Source organism: Pseudopodoces humilis, chromosome 23 (genome assembly GCF_049639895.1).
Source record: "Pseudopodoces humilis isolate 2021_Gansu_Grassland_sample_001 chromosome 23, ASM4963989v1, whole genome shotgun sequence".
In the NCBI taxonomy this organism is placed as follows: domain Eukaryota; kingdom Metazoa; phylum Chordata; class Aves; order Passeriformes; family Paridae; genus Pseudopodoces; species Pseudopodoces humilis.
In genome coordinates, this window is record NC_142222.1 from 4,925,943 (window position 1) to 4,943,988 (window position 18,046).

Consider the following 18,046-nt stretch of genomic DNA (forward strand, 5'->3'; position numbering starts at 1 on the left):
CGTGGCCGGGGGGCGGCTGCGTCATGACTCCGCCAGCTGATCCGGGACGGAGCCGGTGCTCGGCGGGGGGAGGCGGCGGCGGCGGGACCACCGGCACCGGGCACGGCCGGGGCGGCACCGGCGGGGCGGCGGCACCGGCGCTGGGCCAAGTTTGGCCCAGCCGAGCCGCGCAGGTGGGTCCGCCGGTACCGCGCTGGGACGGGCAGTAGGGGTGGCCGAGCCCCGCGCAGTGCCCTCCGTGCTCCAGGGGTTGAGGGGCCCCACCGTGCCCCGCTAGGGAAGGTCACCTTTCCCCGGGACAGGGCGGCCATGGGGGTGCGGCGCGGCGCGTCCTTCGCCGGGCTCCGCGGCGCCGCCTGGGCCGGGCGGCCTCGCCCTCCGGGTCGGTGGGGCGGGGAGGGGGGGTTGGGGCAGGGCCCGTGCGCGGCTCCAGCGCCGGGGGTTCCCGGTGGGGCGGGCGGGGCTGCGGCCCGGGCCTCCCCGCGACGAGCGGTGGCCGCCCCGGGGGTGACCTTCACTCCGGGACCGGACTGGGTAGACTTTGACCCGCGGCCGCTCCCCGCCGTGGGCACGGAGCGGAGCATCCCGGGCAGCGGAGGGCCGGGAGGGCGGCGGGGTGTCCCGGAGGGAGTGGAGGGAGCGGCTTTGCCGTGGAGCGCCGTGGGGGGAGCTGCCTCCGTTACGGAGGAGGGGGGAGTTGGTTTTACCGAGAGGAGACACACTGGGGGAGGGGGGGTGACCCGCTTATACCGGGAGAGGGGCGCCAGCTGGGGGAACAGCGTTTTTTTATTAGTGGGGTGAGCTCCCCCCGGGGCCCTTCCCAGAGCTGCTGGGGTCTGTCGGTGCTGAGAAGGGCAGGGTGGCAACCCTGTTACCGACAGGCCCCCCCACTCCAATCCCCATCGGCCCCCGGTGCTGGCGGGGCCCGCGGTGCCGGCGGGGCCGGCGGCTCCAGCGGCGGGTGCTGATTCACGGGCCGGCGGGGGTGGAGCAGGGCCGGGACCAGCTCGCTGGAATCCGGACCAGATGTACCCGGCACGCCAGGAATGCTCGGCATCCCCGCCGGGCCCCGCCGCCGCCGCTGCGCCCCGGCCACCGGCCCCGCACCGAAAGCCCCGCAGCCGTCGCCGCAGCACCCGCCGGGGTCCGGCCTCCTCCGCTGCCCGCCCAGGCCTGGGGCAAGCCCGGGTCCCCAGTGCCTTTGGGGTGACGCTGGTGGGAGGATGCTGTAATGGCCCACAGGGGATTTCCCATGTTTCCCGTTGCCATCTGTCCCCCATCGTGCCCGGTTTCCCGGGTGGTTCCCAGAACTCGATCCCCAGCAGCCAAAGCGCTGAGTGTTGTAGAAAAGGGATTTTTCCCGGGCCGAGGGGAAAGCAGTGGGATCCCACACGAGCCCTGGGGTTGGCGTCCTCACCATCCAGCAAAACGACTCAGAAAGGGGCTGAACTGCCCGACATTTCCCCACCGGTGGCTTGGCAGCAGCCGCCTGACACTCCCGTGTCTTCCCCGTCAGGACGCGGCTGGCTCCCGTCCAGGTGGGACCCTGCCAGCGCTGATGGATGCCCGAGGTGAGCCCTGGGAACGCCGTAACCCCTACCTGCAGTGGCCTCCCTGCTGCGGCCACCGGGCCCTGCCAGAGCAGGTTGTCTTATCTCTTATTTTCCAGCAGAAATGGCCTTGGAATTCCCTGCCTGTCGCTTGTGGTTTAGGGCTGGCTGCAGGTGCTGGCACTCACACACTGCTCGCTTTGGGAGTGGGGAGGGATGGGAGAAGAGTTGAGGTCAGAGCTGCCACTGGATTTCCTTTGGTGGGGGGATGTCCCTGGGGAGAGGACAGAGCGATAGATCAGCGTTGGGATGAGGGAAAGAAGCTGCTGTGGGTGACAGCTCAGCTTGGCACAGTTCAATCCTGGCTCTGAAATGTGTGTTCCCTTCCCAGGTGCTGCTGTGCCACCCTGCTCCTGGCTAACCAGCACCAGTTCTTCAGTGGCAAGCTTTATGTCCTTCTCCAGTAGCTAAAGCTGCCAGTTGAAGAACTGTTGAATGTAGCCACTCTCTTCTCATCACTGGGACACTGGATGCCAGCCAGAGCCCTGAGCGACCAGGATGAGCCACTCTGCAGTGTCCTGTGGTTGGAAGGCTGAGGATGAGTTCAACCAGGATGAAGAAAGTCTCCTCGAAGCTTCCAGACAGAGCCTTGGCTGGAGGATTGCCAAGCAGCCGTACCAGCAGGGCTGTCAAACTGTGTCCCTCCCTCAGTGGGGTGGCACTGAGCTGGGAGGTGACTAAAGGAGACTGAGAGAAGCATTAAACGTTGTTTTGCTCAACTGTTCGGTTTTAGGAAGTTTTTTGCCTGTGGGTTGCCTAGATCAGGTGGGAAAACGGTGGGGACTGCGGACCCTAAGGGGGCCACAGCACCAGAGCTGTGCCCCCATCTGAAGCCACTCTGGGGTCTGATCCTTCAGGTGCCTTGGGTTTGTCCTGAGCCAAAGGCTGGGCGTAGCCCACAGGTCTGACCTGCTGCTGTGCTCAGGAGCTGGATTAATCCTGCAACATGCCAGGCAGTGGGATGGAGCCTGGGGAGAGGGCTGGCTCCACACCCACGCTGCCCTGCCGCGGGTCGGGCCGGGTGCGGTGGGGCCGGGCTGCTGGGCCAGCGTGAGTGACTCAGGGCCGAGTCACGCACAGCTCTGGACGGCTGTTCCCGGAACCTCTGTCCCTGGGAGGCCACAGAGCCCTGACTGCACAGCAGTGCCAGGATTCCAGGTATTTTGGAGCTAGCAGCACTCAGAGGGGCCCATGGTGAACTTTACTGGGCTCTTCCGCTGTCCAGGCTCTGGCTTCTTGGTGAACAGAAGCAGAAGGCTGCCCTTGGAAGGAGCTTGGAAGCTGCTCTTTGGGGCTGGAGAAGCCCCTGCCTTGCACTGAGTGAGAGGGGAGCTCCATGGGCCCAGTAAGGGCTCCAGGGAGCCTCTGCCCCCCCAGCCTTTCCCACAGGACTGCTGGGACCACCAGCTCCCAAGCTGCCCTGGTGAATGGGACTCAGGGGAGTGTCCAGGCATTGCTGCTCAGGGCCTGCCAGAAAGAGCACAGCTCATCCCAGCTCCGAGGGCGGGCAGGGAGGAACAGCCCTGTGCTGAAATGTCTGCACAATCTCAACTTAATCTGCCTGCCCAGGCTCCAGCTGCCCAAGGCAGGGCTGCTCCCAAACTTTGGCACCCAGCAAAGCACAGAAAGTGGCCTGGTGTCTATTAAGTGGCAGAAGTAGAATAAGTCTCTTGTCCTGAGGTCTTTCCTTCTTACATAAAGCTGCTGTGCTTGGTGTGTTCTTGCTGATGGTTACAAGAAGCTGAGATTCTTTGGGGTAGTCGGTGTCCAGAGGGGCTGGGACTGCTGAACACCCTTGGATCAGTTCCCCCACCTTGAGGCAGAGCCTGTCTCTTCCACCACAGCTGCCCTGCTGCAAGTCCATGCAAAACAGCTGGCACTTGCTCAGTGCCCAACATATCCTGGAGTGCAATGAGGGGCAGAAAGTCATGGTGTGTGTGGGGAGGAGGATGCCTGAGGGCAGGGAGGAGTAGCTCCTGGGCCATGCTCCCCCTCTTCTGCAGATTGATTTGATGAGAGCTGTGTGCTCCATGTGTCTCACAAATCTACACATTTCCTGTCATGAAGGAACAACCTGTGCTGCTGAAACCCAGCTCTTTCCTGGGTAAAATATGGTTCTTTCAGAGCAAAGAGTTGTCTCGAGCAGAAGCACCAAACCCGTGGGGTCAGGAAATGCAAAACGTTGGATTTCAGGTCAAATTCACATGTGAGGTGCCAGAGGACAAGTTTGGGTGTTTAACACAAAACCAGCACTGCAGTATCTCTCCTGCTGAGCAAAGGGCTCCGGCTCTGGCTCTCCTGCACTTCATGTCAAACCAGAGGGGGTTTGGGCTGTCAGTGGGGTGTCCCTGTGGGAACTTGCCTGGTTCCTGGGACTTATCCTTCCTCCTGCACAGCCCCATGTGACTGGTGAGTAAGTGCAAGGTTTCCTGTAGAAAGCACAGCCTAGCTTGCTGTTGCCTTGCAAAAATCCAGTAACTCTTTCCTTTAGTATCTGGCCACCTCCTCCAAGCATCCAGCATGCAGGGACACAGCAGGCAAGGCTGGAGCTGGGATTTCTCTGCCAGAGGCTGGCTGTTTGCTGCTGCAGATAATGTAATATTCAAGACAGCAGTGACACTGCCAGCAGGTGCTGCTGGCTCAGAGGTCAGGTGGCATCCCTCTGTCCTTAGGGGCAGGGTATTCTGTGCAAGTTCCTGCACACAGCCCACCTCGTTCCCTGCTGGGAGAGCAACTTGTCTCGGTCACAGCTCCCCTTGCTGGGAAAATGTGTTTTTGCAAAGGAGAAGGTCAGCGTGACCGGTGTGCTAAATGAGAGCTCCCTGCCAACAGGGAAGGAACAGGAGGAGCTGGTGTATCTCTGGCTGGTGCATCTGTGCATGTGTGGTGGCTGCTGCCAGCTCAGACCCTCAGCTAAACCCTAGGCCATGGGCATCCTCCTCTCATCCAGCGCAGCAGAATACCACCTCTTCTGAGCTTTGCCCAGCACAAATTGTCTGCAAACGCAAAATGCAGGTGCTGGGTTCAGCTTTGCTGATGGTTTTATTGCTCCAGGGTGGGAGGATGTGGAGCTGTTAACACTTGGTTGTGAACCCCTCACAAGGGGCACACATCAAGCTTAGCTTTGTGCCAGTGAGGGGATGTTGCCAATGTCACAGGCCCTGAAAACAAGAGATAGGATGGGGATTTGCAGTGAATTCTCTTGGTTTTGTGTCTCTCAGTGGGCTCTGCTGACATGGGGAACAGCACAGAGCCACCCACCAGCTCAGTCAGGATGTAACTTACTCTGCTTCTTCTTTGGAGATTTGTTTCCCCAAGTAAAAAACTTCTGCAATCAGAGACACCATGGGGTCACAGTTCAGGCTGGCAGCTGCAGTCACATGGCCATCCCTGGAACAGAAAGAGGAAGAATGTGGATCTTCTCAGTGTACATAGCTCAGCACAGCAGCATCCCTGTGGCACAGTGGCCAGGGAGCAGCTGTAATTCAGAGGGCTCAGGGCAGGGTGGCTGGTGCTGCAGGATGCACAGGGATTTGTGGCAGATTGCCTGGCACTGCTGGGAGCTGGGCACTGAGCCTGGGAGCAGTGGGGCAGAGGGAGAGATGTGTCCCAGGCTCTCTGCCCAGCTGGTGTCATCATCTGGGTTCATTCTCTTCTCTTCTCCTCCTTCCCTGCCCTGCTTTGGTTTTCTCTGGTTCAGCACCCAGCAGCTGCCTTTAGCACACAGCCAGGAGATGTGGAGCCTCTGTGGGATCTCTGCAAGCTGTAAGAGAGAGGACTGTGGCCTGTTTCCAGGGCATGGACTGGCCATGGATTCACTCACCTGATGTAAAAGATCAGGAATTTCTGTTGCTCCAGGCTGCCCTTCACAACAGTGTCCATGTATCCCTTCCCACAGCCTGTGAGAGAGAGCCTGCTCAGGGAGCCCTGGCACAGCAGTTGCCACCCATCCCACCTCAGAGCCAGTGTGGGTAGGGACAGAGGGGACAGTGACTGGGGCTGGGACACGGCTGGGGAGCAGACATGAAGGCCCTGGACAAGCAGAACTGACTTTGAGCCTCTCCTCGGTTTGGAGAGGGAAGTTCTTCCTCTGTGACCTCTAACCCACTGGAGATCAGCAAAGAACAAGAGTTCTGGGTGACCTCCAGGTCCAGGGCTCAAACTCACCATGGCAGCCAGTCCAGAGCTTGAGCTGCTTCAGGTGAACTCTGCAACCACAGTGTGCTTACAAGCCCCAGACCCAGTTGGTGGGAAGAAGTTCTTCTGTTCCCCTGTCTCTGCCCCTTCCTACCTGCATAGCGGATGCTTTTCCCAAGCAACGTGGTCCAAAAGTAAGGAACAGTGTGCAACTCCTTCCCTCTCTTCAGCATGTTTAAAGCAGCACAGTGGCCTGGGATGAACCGACACACAGAATATTTTTCTTGCAGGCCATTAAAAATTATTCCCCATGTCTCCTGCTGTCCCTTCTGTCCCATTCCCATGTCTAAGGGAGCTGGAAGGTGACGTGGCTGTGCCCTCACCATGAGCCTCAGCCACTTGTTGGTGGTGGATGCTGGACCTGGCCCCATCGAGCAGCGCTACCGGGAAGGTGACCACGTCCCCCGCAGCAAACACATTTGGGATGTTGGTTTGCATGTGCTAATGGGATAAAAGGCAATTAGTGCAGTGATGAGAGGGAAGGGATGGGGGGTGAGCTGTGATACTCAGCTGGCACTCACCAGATTCACCAGGATGGCACCTTTGTCATCTCTGACAATGGAGGTGCCCTTCAGAAATGCTGAGTTGGGGGTTGACCCTGTGGGAGAGGAGCAGGGACAAAATGCAGCAAAGCTCTGCAAGGACAGGGAGGAAATTTGGCCTCATAGCTGCTGTTCCTGTTTGGAGCAGTGACCTGTGCTTGGGCTGGTGCTGAGCCAGTGCAGGGGCAATAAAACCAGGGCCCAGGACACAGCACACCTTGGTGATGCAGCAGCACCCTGTGGAGCTCAGCAAGAGCCAAAGGCACAGGGAGAGTGTAACCAGCTCCTTTCCTCCTGCCAAGTGTGTGCTCATGGTGACTTTTCCAGGTGTTTGGGGCCAAGAGGAAGGGCTGGATGATAACAGTGTGGGAAAGAGACTGCAGGGAATAGTGTCCTGGAAATGAACTGTGATGCCCTGAGCTTGCTGGATGTTCTCCCCATTCTCAGAGCTGCCCCTCTCTCCCAGCTGGGGTCTCTTACCTATTCCCACCACTACCACATCTGCAGGGAGATTCTCTCCATTGGCAAGAACAGCCTCTGTGACCTGGAAAGAAGGAAGGATCATCAATAAAGAGTTAAAACCTCTGTCCTAATTCCCATAGCCTCCCTGCTGCTTTGCTCTTTGCTGTCTTTTTTCTCCCCCAGGTTTGGATCACCTTGTCCAACTAATGTGTGTTGCTGGGAATGTAAAAGAAAATCATGCAGTTGTCCCTGGGACAGGAACATTTACTGGTGTCCTTTGAGCCCAGAGCTGTGCTCAGTTAAAAGGAAGGGAGGGTCTAGACATGGGAGAGGAAAGCCTTTTGTAGGCACTGGGTTATACTTCAACTTGGGCTTTTTTCCCCTAAAATTAATAGTTCAGGGATCACAAAGGCATGACTGACCTTTCCATCCTTTCCTTTCAGCTCACAGAGTTCTGTTTTCATGTGGAACTTCACCCCTTTATTTTGCAGCATCTGAAAAGGACTGGTTTGAGTATTCATTAGGAAATTCCAGGCTATAAAAACAGCTGTACCCAGCCAAAACCCAGGCAGGCAGCTCTGCTGCTGCTCCAGGCTGCAGGGAGGCTCCATTTGTGTCCCTGGCTGATGCAGGCAGCTTAGAAGCCTGGCTTTTCTCTGCAGTCCTGGTGAGGACTGGTGTGTGAGGTGGGTTTGGGATGAAGAATTGATGTGTCTGGGGGGGAAGATTGGGACCAGCCGTGTGTGCAGAGCTTGTGGGTGAGCTGTGGGTGAGGACAGAGGCTGGGCATGCAGAGCTATGACTCAGCACAGGGGTGAAGTTCCCTGGGCTGCTTGGATATCATGTGTTCTCCATCCTAGAAATTAGCCCCGGGTTTTCCTAACCTTCATGGTGACACCTCCAACCTGAGGACCCAGGGCATGCTGGAAAGGGAACTCCTCTCTTTCCACCACTGAGATGGTTCCAGCCTTGTCTGAGAGGAAGGCAGCCACCTCCATTCCTGCAAGGAAGAGGCATGCCCAAGGTAAGCCTGCTGCAAGCATGAACCTGCACCCTTGGAAACCTTCTCCTCTTCCAGGAGGACAAATCTGATGTGCTGCCAGTGTTGAACTGCTTTGCTGTGCATTTCTGGGCTGAGGTATTTAGCTCCCCCCATTCTTTGTTCTTGTGCACACAGACCTGGATGTTAGGAGATGCAAAGAATAGCTCCTGGTAATGTACAAAATAACTCTCTGTGCCTTAGCCCCTTGCTTTCCCAATGCTTCTGGGGAATCCAGCTCTTCTGGAGGACAATGACCTTTTCATAAGGCACATTTCCCTCTGTCCGTGTGTAGCAATTGTTTATAGCTCTCAAAGTTTCTGGCTATCAGAGGAAAGAATGAATGTGTGCTGTGTAACACACACACACCCCCAGAAGCTCCAGGGAGGATCCCAGCTGGGGAAAAAAGGAACATCCCTTCCCTGAGTTAATGTGCACACCAACAGAAGGGGGTTTGAAGGCTCTCACTGATGGTTTGACACCCACTCCAGCCTGGTACCTATGAATGAAGCTCCTACAATCACCAGATTCTTCCCAGTTGCCAGCTCCAAGATCTTGCTGGACTCTTCTGGGGTTTGAAGTGTGCAAATGTTCTGCAGGTCTGCACCTGGAACTTTGAGGAAACCACAGCTGAAAGAGAGAGAATCCAGATGCATTCCATGATATAAATTAAACAGAAAGAATGAGAAGGGAGCACAGACCCACAGCTGTGTCATTCCATTCTGCCCTTTCATCTCATTTCCTACCTCCACCTCTACATCCCAGTGTTGTCCTGCCTAAAATCCTGTGTGTGGCAAACACTTTGTGCACTCACTGGCTGCCTGTTGCAATGAGCAGCTGCTGGTACTTCTGAGAGGACCCATCCATGAAGCGAACCTTCTGCTTCTGGAAATCCACGGACACTGCCTGGAGAAGAGAGGGGGCATAGGTCAGACAGGTACCTCTGATCCATCCTCTGTCTTGCCTGTGCCTGTGTGCCTTGTTTCTGGGCACTCAGGAGAGATGAGGGGTGCTGGGGTCCTCTCTCCCACTTCCCACAGGTCCATCCATGGATGCACAGATCAGTGTTACACCCTCCCTATGGCAGGAACAGGATCACCCACTGAGGACTGAGTTCAGCTACTCTGGTACCTCTTTCTCTGTCCAGAACTCTATGCCCTGAGCCTCGAGGAATTCAGGTTTCCTCAGGTAGACGTCCTCAGCTTTCAAGTTCATTTCCTGGAAACACAACAAAAATATGAAATGAAGCACTTCTAACAGGCAGCAATTCTCCTGAAGTGTTTCTTGTGGAGTCAGTTCATAAAGGAGGTGAATTTTGCATTAGTGAATCACAGCTCCCCCCCATTGCCCCATCCCCATCACCTTGTCCCCGCCTCAGAAAAACCATCAGACTTTAGTGGGAGGAACTCAATAAAAGGAAATAAAAACATCAGCTCATGTTGACTCTGATCAAAGACTTCTGTGAGGAAAAAGATGTTTTCCTGGAAATAACACCTCTATTCTTTTTGGATGCCTCAGCACTCCTGCTTTGCTCACTCCATTGCTCCTGGCCCTGAGTGTGGCCCGTGTCACACGTGGTGCCCAGGCACAGTCCTGCCTTTGTCACACACGAACCTTACTCAGTTTGGACTTGTCATAGGGAACGTGTTTCTCATTGGTGGCCATGATGATCCTGCCAGTGAATCCCTCCTGGCGAAGAGTCTCTGCACACACCAGGGCAGCCACACCTACAAGAGATGCTCGTCTCAGCCCTCTGACACGTCACTGCAGTGGAGGAGGAGGAGGAGGAGGAGGAGGAGGAGGAGCAGGTCAGTCCTCCCTGGAGAGGAGAGTGGCAGCTCCCAGCGTGTGTGGAGGGGGCAGAGCTCAGATCCCTTCACTGACCTCCCCCCAGCAGCAGCATTGTGTTCCTGTTGAGGAGGCACCTCCTGCTCGTGTCCTTCACCCTCAGGCTGTTTTCCAGGTCCTGCAACAAAATGCAAAATGTTCAAGTCACACGCAGCCCAAGGTGCTGTCTGTGCTCAGTGACAGCAGGTAAGGTCAGTACCTTCTTTTTTGCTGTAATAAACACCTTTCCATCTTCCACTGTTACCTGAAGGAGAGAAAGGAGAGGTTTTTTAAGTGCTGCATCCATGAGGTTGTGGTAGGAGCTCTCCTGGGAGATCTTGGTCCAGTGTGCCATCTGCCTCTGCCTCTGATCTTGGATGTCACATGATGCTGAGGAACTCATGAGCTTTTCTCCTCATCCTAAGAGTTCTGAGGAAGAGCTATAAATTCTCTTTTTCTTTCCAGAAGCACTTGTGCTGCCTCTGAGGAATACCAGGATCTATGGCACCACCTTTGATTGAAAGGAGCTTCAGGGCAGGGAGTTGCATAATCCCAGGAATCATCCCTTGTGTTGAAGCTCTGAGTGACAGAGCTGTGGTCAGGGCAGGGAGCTTGTGAGAGAGAATGAATGTGAGAGGCTCCCAGATGGGAGGACAAGAAGTCACCTTAAAGCAGGAGATACAGTCTAGGGCAGGGTATTCCTCAATGTCTCCAGTCCTGATGTTAAAGCAGGCCCCGTGCCAGGGGCAGCGCAGCCTGTCCCCTCTCAAGACCCCTGCAAGAGAACCCCCACAGCTGAGCAGGGAGAACCAACCTCCCCAAGGTGGTTTTTTCTCCCCCTGCCCCAAGCTGGGGTTACCTTTGCTCAGCGGGGCACCATAGTGGGGACATTTGCTGCCTAGAGCATGGAATTCCATCCTGTTCCTCACCAGCAGCACTGGGTAGCCAGCCACCATCACCTCCAGGAGCCTGGGGGAGAGGTACAGAGGTGGGCACAGAACCACCTAAATCCCCACCATGACCCCCAGGCACTCACTGTCCATCCCCAACGTCATCCTCCCTGCAGACCTCTTCAGTGATGGTGTCATCGCTGTCCATGCTGGTGGCTGCGTGAGCTGGTCGAGGTCAGGCACTCAAGGAGTCCCAGATTCTGATGAAACAGCAAAATGACCTTCAACTGGTGGAAAACTCCCCTTTCTTAGCTTTGTGTCCAAACTCAACACCCATTCCTCTGCCCTTTTCTCCTCTGAATTAACCCACTTCTCCTTTTCAGCTCCCTGTCCCATTCAACTCAACTGCAGCGCAGGGTGAGTGAACAGGTATGATTAACGGCTCTTGTAAATAAATACAATTATTTATGGAGAGATGCTGCTGCCATAGCCCATGTCTCCCTCAAATTTAGCCTAAAGAGATGCTTCAGTCGCTCCAAAGCCTCTCTAACATTTATGCAGAGATGTTTTTCGTGTAATTGCTGTGAAAGCACTAATCCCCACACAAAATGCCTCCTGGGCTAGAAAACAGCCAACCCCCTTGGTCCACAGTGCTCTCCCTGCCTTAGCAGTCATTGAGAGGCTGTTTAGGAATCTCCCACTCTATTTTGGAGGGGAAAGGAAGCAAGAAATGGAGCAGGAGAAGGTCATTCAAGGCAGGTTTCGGTGCAGGGTGGTGACTTGCTCCTGCAAATCCCCTCTGCACCGCTTCCCTAATCCCAGGTTCTTTAGGAGAAGCGTCATTGGGTACTCACCTGGTCCTGCCAGGGGGGTTCAGGCACCTGGTCAGTCCTCTGGGTCAGAGAGCCACCACTGCTTCTGTCTGCAGCTTTCCTGTGAGGTGACACCCTGGTCTCACCACAGGTGCTCTGCCCGCTGCCAGCCCACGGCTGGTGATGCTCTTCCCGAGTTGCACAACGTTCCTCTCCATCAGGAGATGCAGCTCCTGGAAGCGGCTGCCTGCCAGGGAAGTTTATCTGATTTTTGCAACTGGCCTGCACCTAATTAAGGGTATTTTGCTAGGGTTTAGAGTTGCAAAAGAATTGAGGGCACATAGGAATTATGGCACAGGTGTGGTGTAAAAATGGGGTGTGTCATGGGCAGTGTGACCAGAAACTCAAGGAGATTCAGTGATATCCCATGGTCCCTTCCCACTGCCCCTTTTCCTGATGGAAAGCACTCCAGTTCAACACAAGGTATTTTTGCAGCACTTTGGATTGACATTGCTACTTTTCATATTTCTCAACAACATTTAAAATTCTTTAATTTGATCTTTTGGTAGAATTTGTCTCTGTTGATTTTAAGGACCATGAAGATTTCAGCAGCTCTAGCATGTGCCTTACATCCCAGCTCTGCTCCTGGTTCAGTCACTGATGTCCAGGCACACCATCCCATCATCTCTTGGCCTGTGAAGGATGGCATGGAGCAGGGTGCTGCTTGCTGGGCTATTTTTACAACAAAGTGGGAGTTGCAAAAAACTGGGAGTAACACCTACACTGTTTGTGTCTCCTCTTGTTCTTATCTCTATTTCACATTCAGTGTTTCACAACCTAAAATATGCCTCAAAAAATTAAGGGAGGAAAAGCTACCAACAGCATGCTTCCATCATCTCCCTTGCAGAACAGGAGATCCGCAGGGATCAGCTCCCTGCCAGCAGCATGTTCCCAAATCCAGCAGCAGGGGGAATAAAAATCCTCTGGCAGGGATGACCCAGAGAAGAAGGCACGTGCAGGATGCTGGATAAGTGCAGGCTGGATTATTTGGGAAGCAGTTAGATTCATGGGACCCTCCAAGCCATGAGCACCCCTTCCTTCAGAGCAGAATGCTGGGACACTGCCCTGTCCGGACAATCCTGGCCCACAGGCTCTGCACACCCACGATGGACACAGGAACGAGGGATTTTCTCACAGCACCAATGAGCAGCTTCTGGGCTCTGCCCTCCTGGCCAGGAGCCTGCATGTGAAGCAATTTGGCTGCCAAATGTCCGTATTTAAACTCTCTGTAATTATTCCCCAGAAGCACATTCCCACGTGGAGGAGCAGCAGCCCTCGCGGAGCGTTCTCTGACTCAGCAGAAATTGCTGGAAAACGTTTGCTCACGGATGGAAATCTGCAGTGAACAGGCAAAGGGGCAGGCACAGAGGTGTGCAGCTTTGGGATCAGGCAAGTGAAGCTTGATCCTGTGCAGAGACATTTGCACTGCAGGGCTGAACAGCAGATTCGGCTGCTGGATGCTGCTGGATGCAGCCGAGCACCCAGGAAAGGCTTTTGTAAAGTGCAAAGGGCAAAACAAAATGCCTGACAGAAGTAAAGATGGCAGAATGGATATTAAAAAGGTGATAGATAAAGGATGCAAAGTAGAAAAGGGCTTTGGATGTCAGAGAGAAGGTGGGAGTTGGCTGCAGGGATGTCAGGAACACACAATATGCCCTCAAGGGACTGGGATGGGATTGGAGGCAGATTTTCAGGAAGATGCTCTGTAAACATCTTTTGACCCTTTTTAGGTAAACCAGAGGTGGTTACTCAGAGGGTTGCGGACCTTTGCTTGTAACAAAAGTCAGGATTAAACATAGAAAGGAAGAGAGGAAAAGGAAGTGGTGCCCTCAACCACAAACAGAGCCCAGGTGGGCATCAGACATCTCTGAGCGATCTGCCACCCACGTTGGTGCTGACTCACACGAGCTGCTGAGCTGACCTTGGATTTTATTAGATACCTTCACTTCTGCTGTGTCTCCCCAGTGCTGCTGGCCCTCCAGAAAACTCAAGTTTAGAGGCAAAGATTTAAGGGGTGTAACTTTCCTGCTTTCGAGTTCCCACCACCATCAGCTGGAGTAACAAAATTTTTCATGCCATGGCTGTGTGGATTCGTCTTTTTCCTACATTTTTCCTGGCTCACCCAGCTCAGGCCCTTTCCCTGCTCTACCAGACCCACTGATTTTAACAAGCAGCACCCATGGAGTCAAATCATAGGAAAACTGCTCAGTTGCAGGAAGAGGAAGTGAGGTGAAACCTGCAGCAGAGCTGAAGTGATTAATGGGGCACTGCTCTTGGAACAGCTTGGTTTGTGATATTAATAATGAGAGAATTCAGGAGGGAACCTAACCTGTTCCAAGCCACAGAGCCGGCAGCAGCAGGAGATGCAGTGGGGAAGCTCCTGTGCTTGTATTTGTAAAACAGGAGAAATTGAGTGGGCACAGAGGATGTGATGCTGAACTGGGTGTAGTGGACGTGCTTACACCTTGGAGGACTCATTCTTAACCTGTCTGAAATGCAAAAAAACACATGTAGTCATAAATGCATGATAATCATAATGCAAATGCATATTCATCAAAAATTACTTAAGCTTGAGACTGGTGAATTAGACAGGGAAAAAATGTTTATCCCACAAGGGAAGAAGACAAGGAAAAGGAAATATTTAGTAAGAATGAATTTGCTTACAGGGTAAGAATAATTATATGTGGTGTTTCACGTTTTCTTCCTAAGCATTCATGTCTGGTGATGGTGAGAGATGGGATACAGGCCTGGCAGACACCTGGCACCACTTCACAGTGAACACTAGGAAAAGAAAGAAGGAACTTGAAACCTTACTAATAACAGCACATCAACAGTTCAGAAAGTGGAAACATTTGGGGCATGGCAGCTGCTGAAAGCAGAGGAGACCTGCTGCTGTGTACTTGAAGGGGATTTGCCATCCAATGGAATTTTGTTCATGCATACCTGTGCAGCTGGAGTGAGGAGAGAGCACATCCTTCGTGCCACTGGTTCATGACAGCTGGTCCAGCCCAAGCCCTTGAGAAACAGCTGAGCCTGCAGCATCCTTAGGGACACTCTGCTGTCAACACAGGTTTCTCCAACAAATCCCTTGTGCCAAGTCCTGAGGAAAAAAAATGTCCTTCCACTCCTGGGAAAAAGGAAGAAGGCCAGAAGAAGAGCATCCAGATCAACCTGCCCTGGGGCCATTTATCATGTGGGCAAAGCAGGCTCTGCCTGGGTGGTTTGGGAGCATTCCCACAGGCTGCAGAAGGCAGCTGCTGTGCCCAGTCTGCAACTGGTATCTGGCACCAGAACATGCTGGTTCTGTGAAGCTCCCAGGAGACATTGTGTTCCAGGAATAATCTCAGGAAGGATGAGCAGCCTGGACAGCAGAACACCTGCAGGGCTGGTCAAAACACTGTGGGATGGAAGGAAAACCCTTCTCTCAGGAGTGAGAGCTTGCAGACCTGGGCAGAATAAATGGGCAAGCAGTGGTGCAAGTGCAGATGATTTCCTCTGAAAGATGATTTCAAGTCCAGTGGTCAGTGGTAAAGTGCTGCACATTTTGGCATCTCTTGCCTTAAATTCTGGAGCTGCTCACCACACTCACAGAGACTGAAATCCCTTTCTCCCGTGTCCACCTGGAGAATATCCAGCTTTCCCATCAGGAAGGTGTTCCTGGCTGGAAGGGGTGGATGCTCAAGTTTGAATTGATTTCAGCTCTCTCCACAGCTAACTCTGCAATGCCTGGGCATGCTTTGCCATGCAGAACCTGCATTTTGCACAGTAGATCCTTTCATAAGTGTGGAGCTCCAGACTTCCTGAATGGAGATGTGGATATATAAAGCATTCCTACATCATTTGACTTCTTATGGCCTAAGCAGACAGAGTGGTGACACAGTTTAGAGAGGGATGGAGACAACAGCTAATTAAAGTTTGGAAGACAAGCTTCTTGATTTGTTTTGAGCTCTTGCACTCCTCAGATTTCTTCAGGTGTGAGCCAGGTCTGGCATTAGGTGAGCAGATGGGTTTTATGGCTCCCTGGATGTGGAGAGGCAGACTAAGGGAGGGAAGATTTGCAAAAACAGGAGCATAACTTGTGCCTGGCTCCCACATCTGCTGGTGCCAGTGAGTGCTCTGTGGCATTTAGGAGCAGAGTGGGCTCTTCCTTAAATAAGGGATGGTGGAAGTGCAAAAGCACACCCAAACCCCCACCCAGGAGTAGTTGGGGAGCATCTGGAGGGGGACAGAGTTCAGCTGGCAGAATCCTTGTGGTGGATTATCACTAAACTGCCAGCTTTTTATTGTGGAAGATGGGTTGTGTCTCTCAGATGTGCTGCAGAGAAACTGCAGCCTGGGAAAGGGAGACAAAAACGATTGTCTAGCTATTGAATAAAATTCTGTCCTCTCGATTTACACCCCGACTGCCTCTGGAAAGCCCCTACACTATGGGATTAGCTGTGGTGCCAGTGGCTTTATGGGATGGACCTGAGCACGTCCTTGCTGGTATCTGCAAGGAGTCCCCTGCCCTGCTGGGAGCACCAGGCTCAGCTGCCTCTCCGCAGAAAATGAGGTCGTTTGGGGACAGTCGGAAAACTTCTGGAAATCTGGGTGAAAAAGGCAGTATCTCCAAATAAGGTGGGAATGAGGAATCCCATCGGATTCTTCCAGGGCTCCCAGTTCTCCAGCGGGCGTGCAGGGACCTCTTGTGGCGGCTGTGCCCGAGAGCTCCCGACCCTGCTCTTGTGTTCGGGTTCTTTTGGGACAAGCCTGGCCCCCGAGCCTGCGGCGTGTGGTTGAATATTTGGCCTGATCTGGTGTCAGGGGACTTGTTTGTAACTGGGCTTGGAAGTCTCCAGTTCCAAAACCGCCCCCGGTTAATGCCATTGCTGCAGAGGAAGGAAGACAAGGAGAAAAGGCTGGAATTGGGGTTGTAAGAAACTACAGCTCAATGGAAAGTCCTGGTAAAATTAAATAAAATCTGGGCTAAAATGACCCAAAAAGTAGTTTATATGTAACTGTTGGTAGTGCTCTAGCAATGGGATCAAAGTCCTTGAACCAGAGGCTGAACTAATCACGGCTTAAATTCCTCCCATGCAGAAGTGGTAGGTAAAAGCTCTCCAGCCTCCAGAAACATTTTAACTATTCCTGTCCCCGAGCCCGGCTGAATGCTCATCTTTAGGATAAACTCACCACAAATGGAGAAGCCCTTAGGGAAACGGGGCTGGACTTGCAGGCATTCCATGGTCTGGGATTTTCCCTGCAGACAGGTGAAGGGCAGAGTTCTCACCAGGGAAAGGGGCAGTCAAGATTTTTTTGAGGCTAAAACACCGCAGATGGCTTCTCATTCAGAAACCGGCTCTGTGCAATTTTATACTCAATTAATTGTTAAATGATTTTTCTCCTCAGTGCCCTGAGCAGCCCAGCACGTCTCCAAGGCATGTCTCTCTTTCCTCAGCACATCTTATGCTGAACAAAAATGTCTTTGCATTTGGTCTTCTCAGTAACAGATTAGCCTGTGTGATCCTTGCAGTCCTAATACACGAGATTATTTTAAATCCCCTGAGCACTCAGGACTGCCTATTACTTCAGGCAGTGTCTCCCTGCCACGTAACTGTTATGAAAGTACATTGTCTTGCCTGGCTTTTAAGCAAATTTGTTCAGCATGAAGAGATGCTTTTCTATCAGTTGGGACTATCACAGAAACACAGAATCGTTTAGGTTGGAAAAGAACCTCACCCGTCTCCCAATTTGATTTAATCACTCAGCGTCCCTTCCATCAATGTGTATTTAATGTTTTTGTGTCCATCACCCCAAAGCCAGGGCAGCAACTAAGAGCTCAGGCTGCACACGCTTCTGTTTCAGCGAAGAGGAAGTAGAAGATTTCATCCAAAATTAATACCTCAAAGGAGAGGTGGAGTTTGACATTAATCGGTGTGTACACGGTGACTCAGCCTGGCGGCAGAAGGGGAAGCGAGGGCTGTGCAGCAGCTTCTGCTGGAGACATCAAAAAGCAACAAGGGAACGATCAAATTACGGGAAGCTGGAAAAGCAGTTGTAGGGTAGAACTAAAATTGTGGCTAAGGGATTGTGAATTTCCACAACCTCCAGAGAACAGGGCTGGGGTATCCCAGACATCAGGAAGCTCCTCTTGGGACCAGACATGGGACAGGGGGATGAGGGATAACAGTGCTGTGGGCAGAGCGTTTTTCGGCAAGGCAATCAGATCTTTTTCCGTGCTTGATGTGCGCTCAGCCCCAGCGCTGTGGTCGGAGTGAGGACCCGGGGTGAGCAGCGGCTCGGAGAGCTCCTGCCCAAGGAAGCAATGACGGGCATCACCTGCCGGGGATGCTTTGGGGTGAAGGACCGCCGGCCGCAGCACCTCACGGGAGAGGCGTTCGGCCACCCGGTGCCACCAAGGTGGAGGAGAAAGCTCCGGGAACGAGGGAAGTGCCCCCGGTTCCCGCACAGCGACGGGACACGCGTTCCCCTCTCCATGCCACGCTCTCAGCCGGCTCCGGGCTAGCACCGCTTCTGCCGTTCGATGCCGGGGAAGGCGGATCCCTCTCCGGGGGCTCAATTCCCGTTCTCCCGCTCCCCGACGGGAAGCGCGGCCGGTGCAGGGCGG

At 53.7% G+C, this 18,046-nt stretch overlaps 1 protein-coding gene and 1 long non-coding RNA gene across 2 annotated transcripts; one reads left to right on the forward strand and one right to left on the reverse strand.

Annotated features, from left to right (window-relative positions):
• The first annotated feature begins 66 nt into the window (after positions 1–66).
• On the forward strand, positions 67–2,329 carry LOC106628328 (uncharacterized). Its single transcript, XR_001331650.2, has 3 exons — positions 67–173; positions 1,517–1,571; positions 1,942–2,329. It is a non-coding gene; the product is annotated as an uncharacterized LOC106628328 (long non-coding RNA).
• A 2,201-nt stretch (positions 2,330–4,530) lies between these two features.
• Positions 4,531–10,775, reverse strand: LOC102114238 (apoptosis-inducing factor 3-like). Its single transcript, XM_088066367.1, has 18 exons — positions 10,714–10,775; positions 10,537–10,646; positions 10,343–10,452; positions 9,898–9,942; positions 9,735–9,816; positions 9,465–9,577; positions 8,982–9,068; positions 8,665–8,756; positions 8,350–8,480; positions 7,696–7,811; positions 7,234–7,305; positions 6,830–6,893; positions 6,329–6,405; positions 6,131–6,248; positions 5,902–6,000; positions 5,434–5,509; positions 4,896–5,000; positions 4,531–4,606 (listed from the first exon to the last, which is right to left on the reverse strand). The coding sequence occupies exons 1-18, from the start codon at positions 10,773–10,775 to the stop codon at positions 4,531–4,533; spliced, it is 1,635 nt and encodes a 544-aa protein (XP_087922493.1).
• Between the last annotated feature and the right edge of the window lie 7,271 nt (positions 10,776–18,046).

Excerpts from the sequence above, each read along its gene's own strand:
- LOC102114238 (XM_088066367.1), bottom strand. The coding sequence starts at position 10,775 with ATGGACAGCGATGACACCATCACTGAAGAGGTCTGCAGGGAGGATGAC. Across the intron at positions 7,812-8,349 it reads TGTAGGAGCTTCATTCATAG|GAATGGAGGTGGCTGCCTTC; the intron begins GTACCAGGCTGG and ends TCTTCCTTGCAG. Across the intron at positions 5,510-5,901 it reads GAAAAGCATCCGCTATGCAG|GCTGTGGGAAGGGATACATG; the intron begins GTAGGAAGGGGC and ends TCTCTCTCACAG.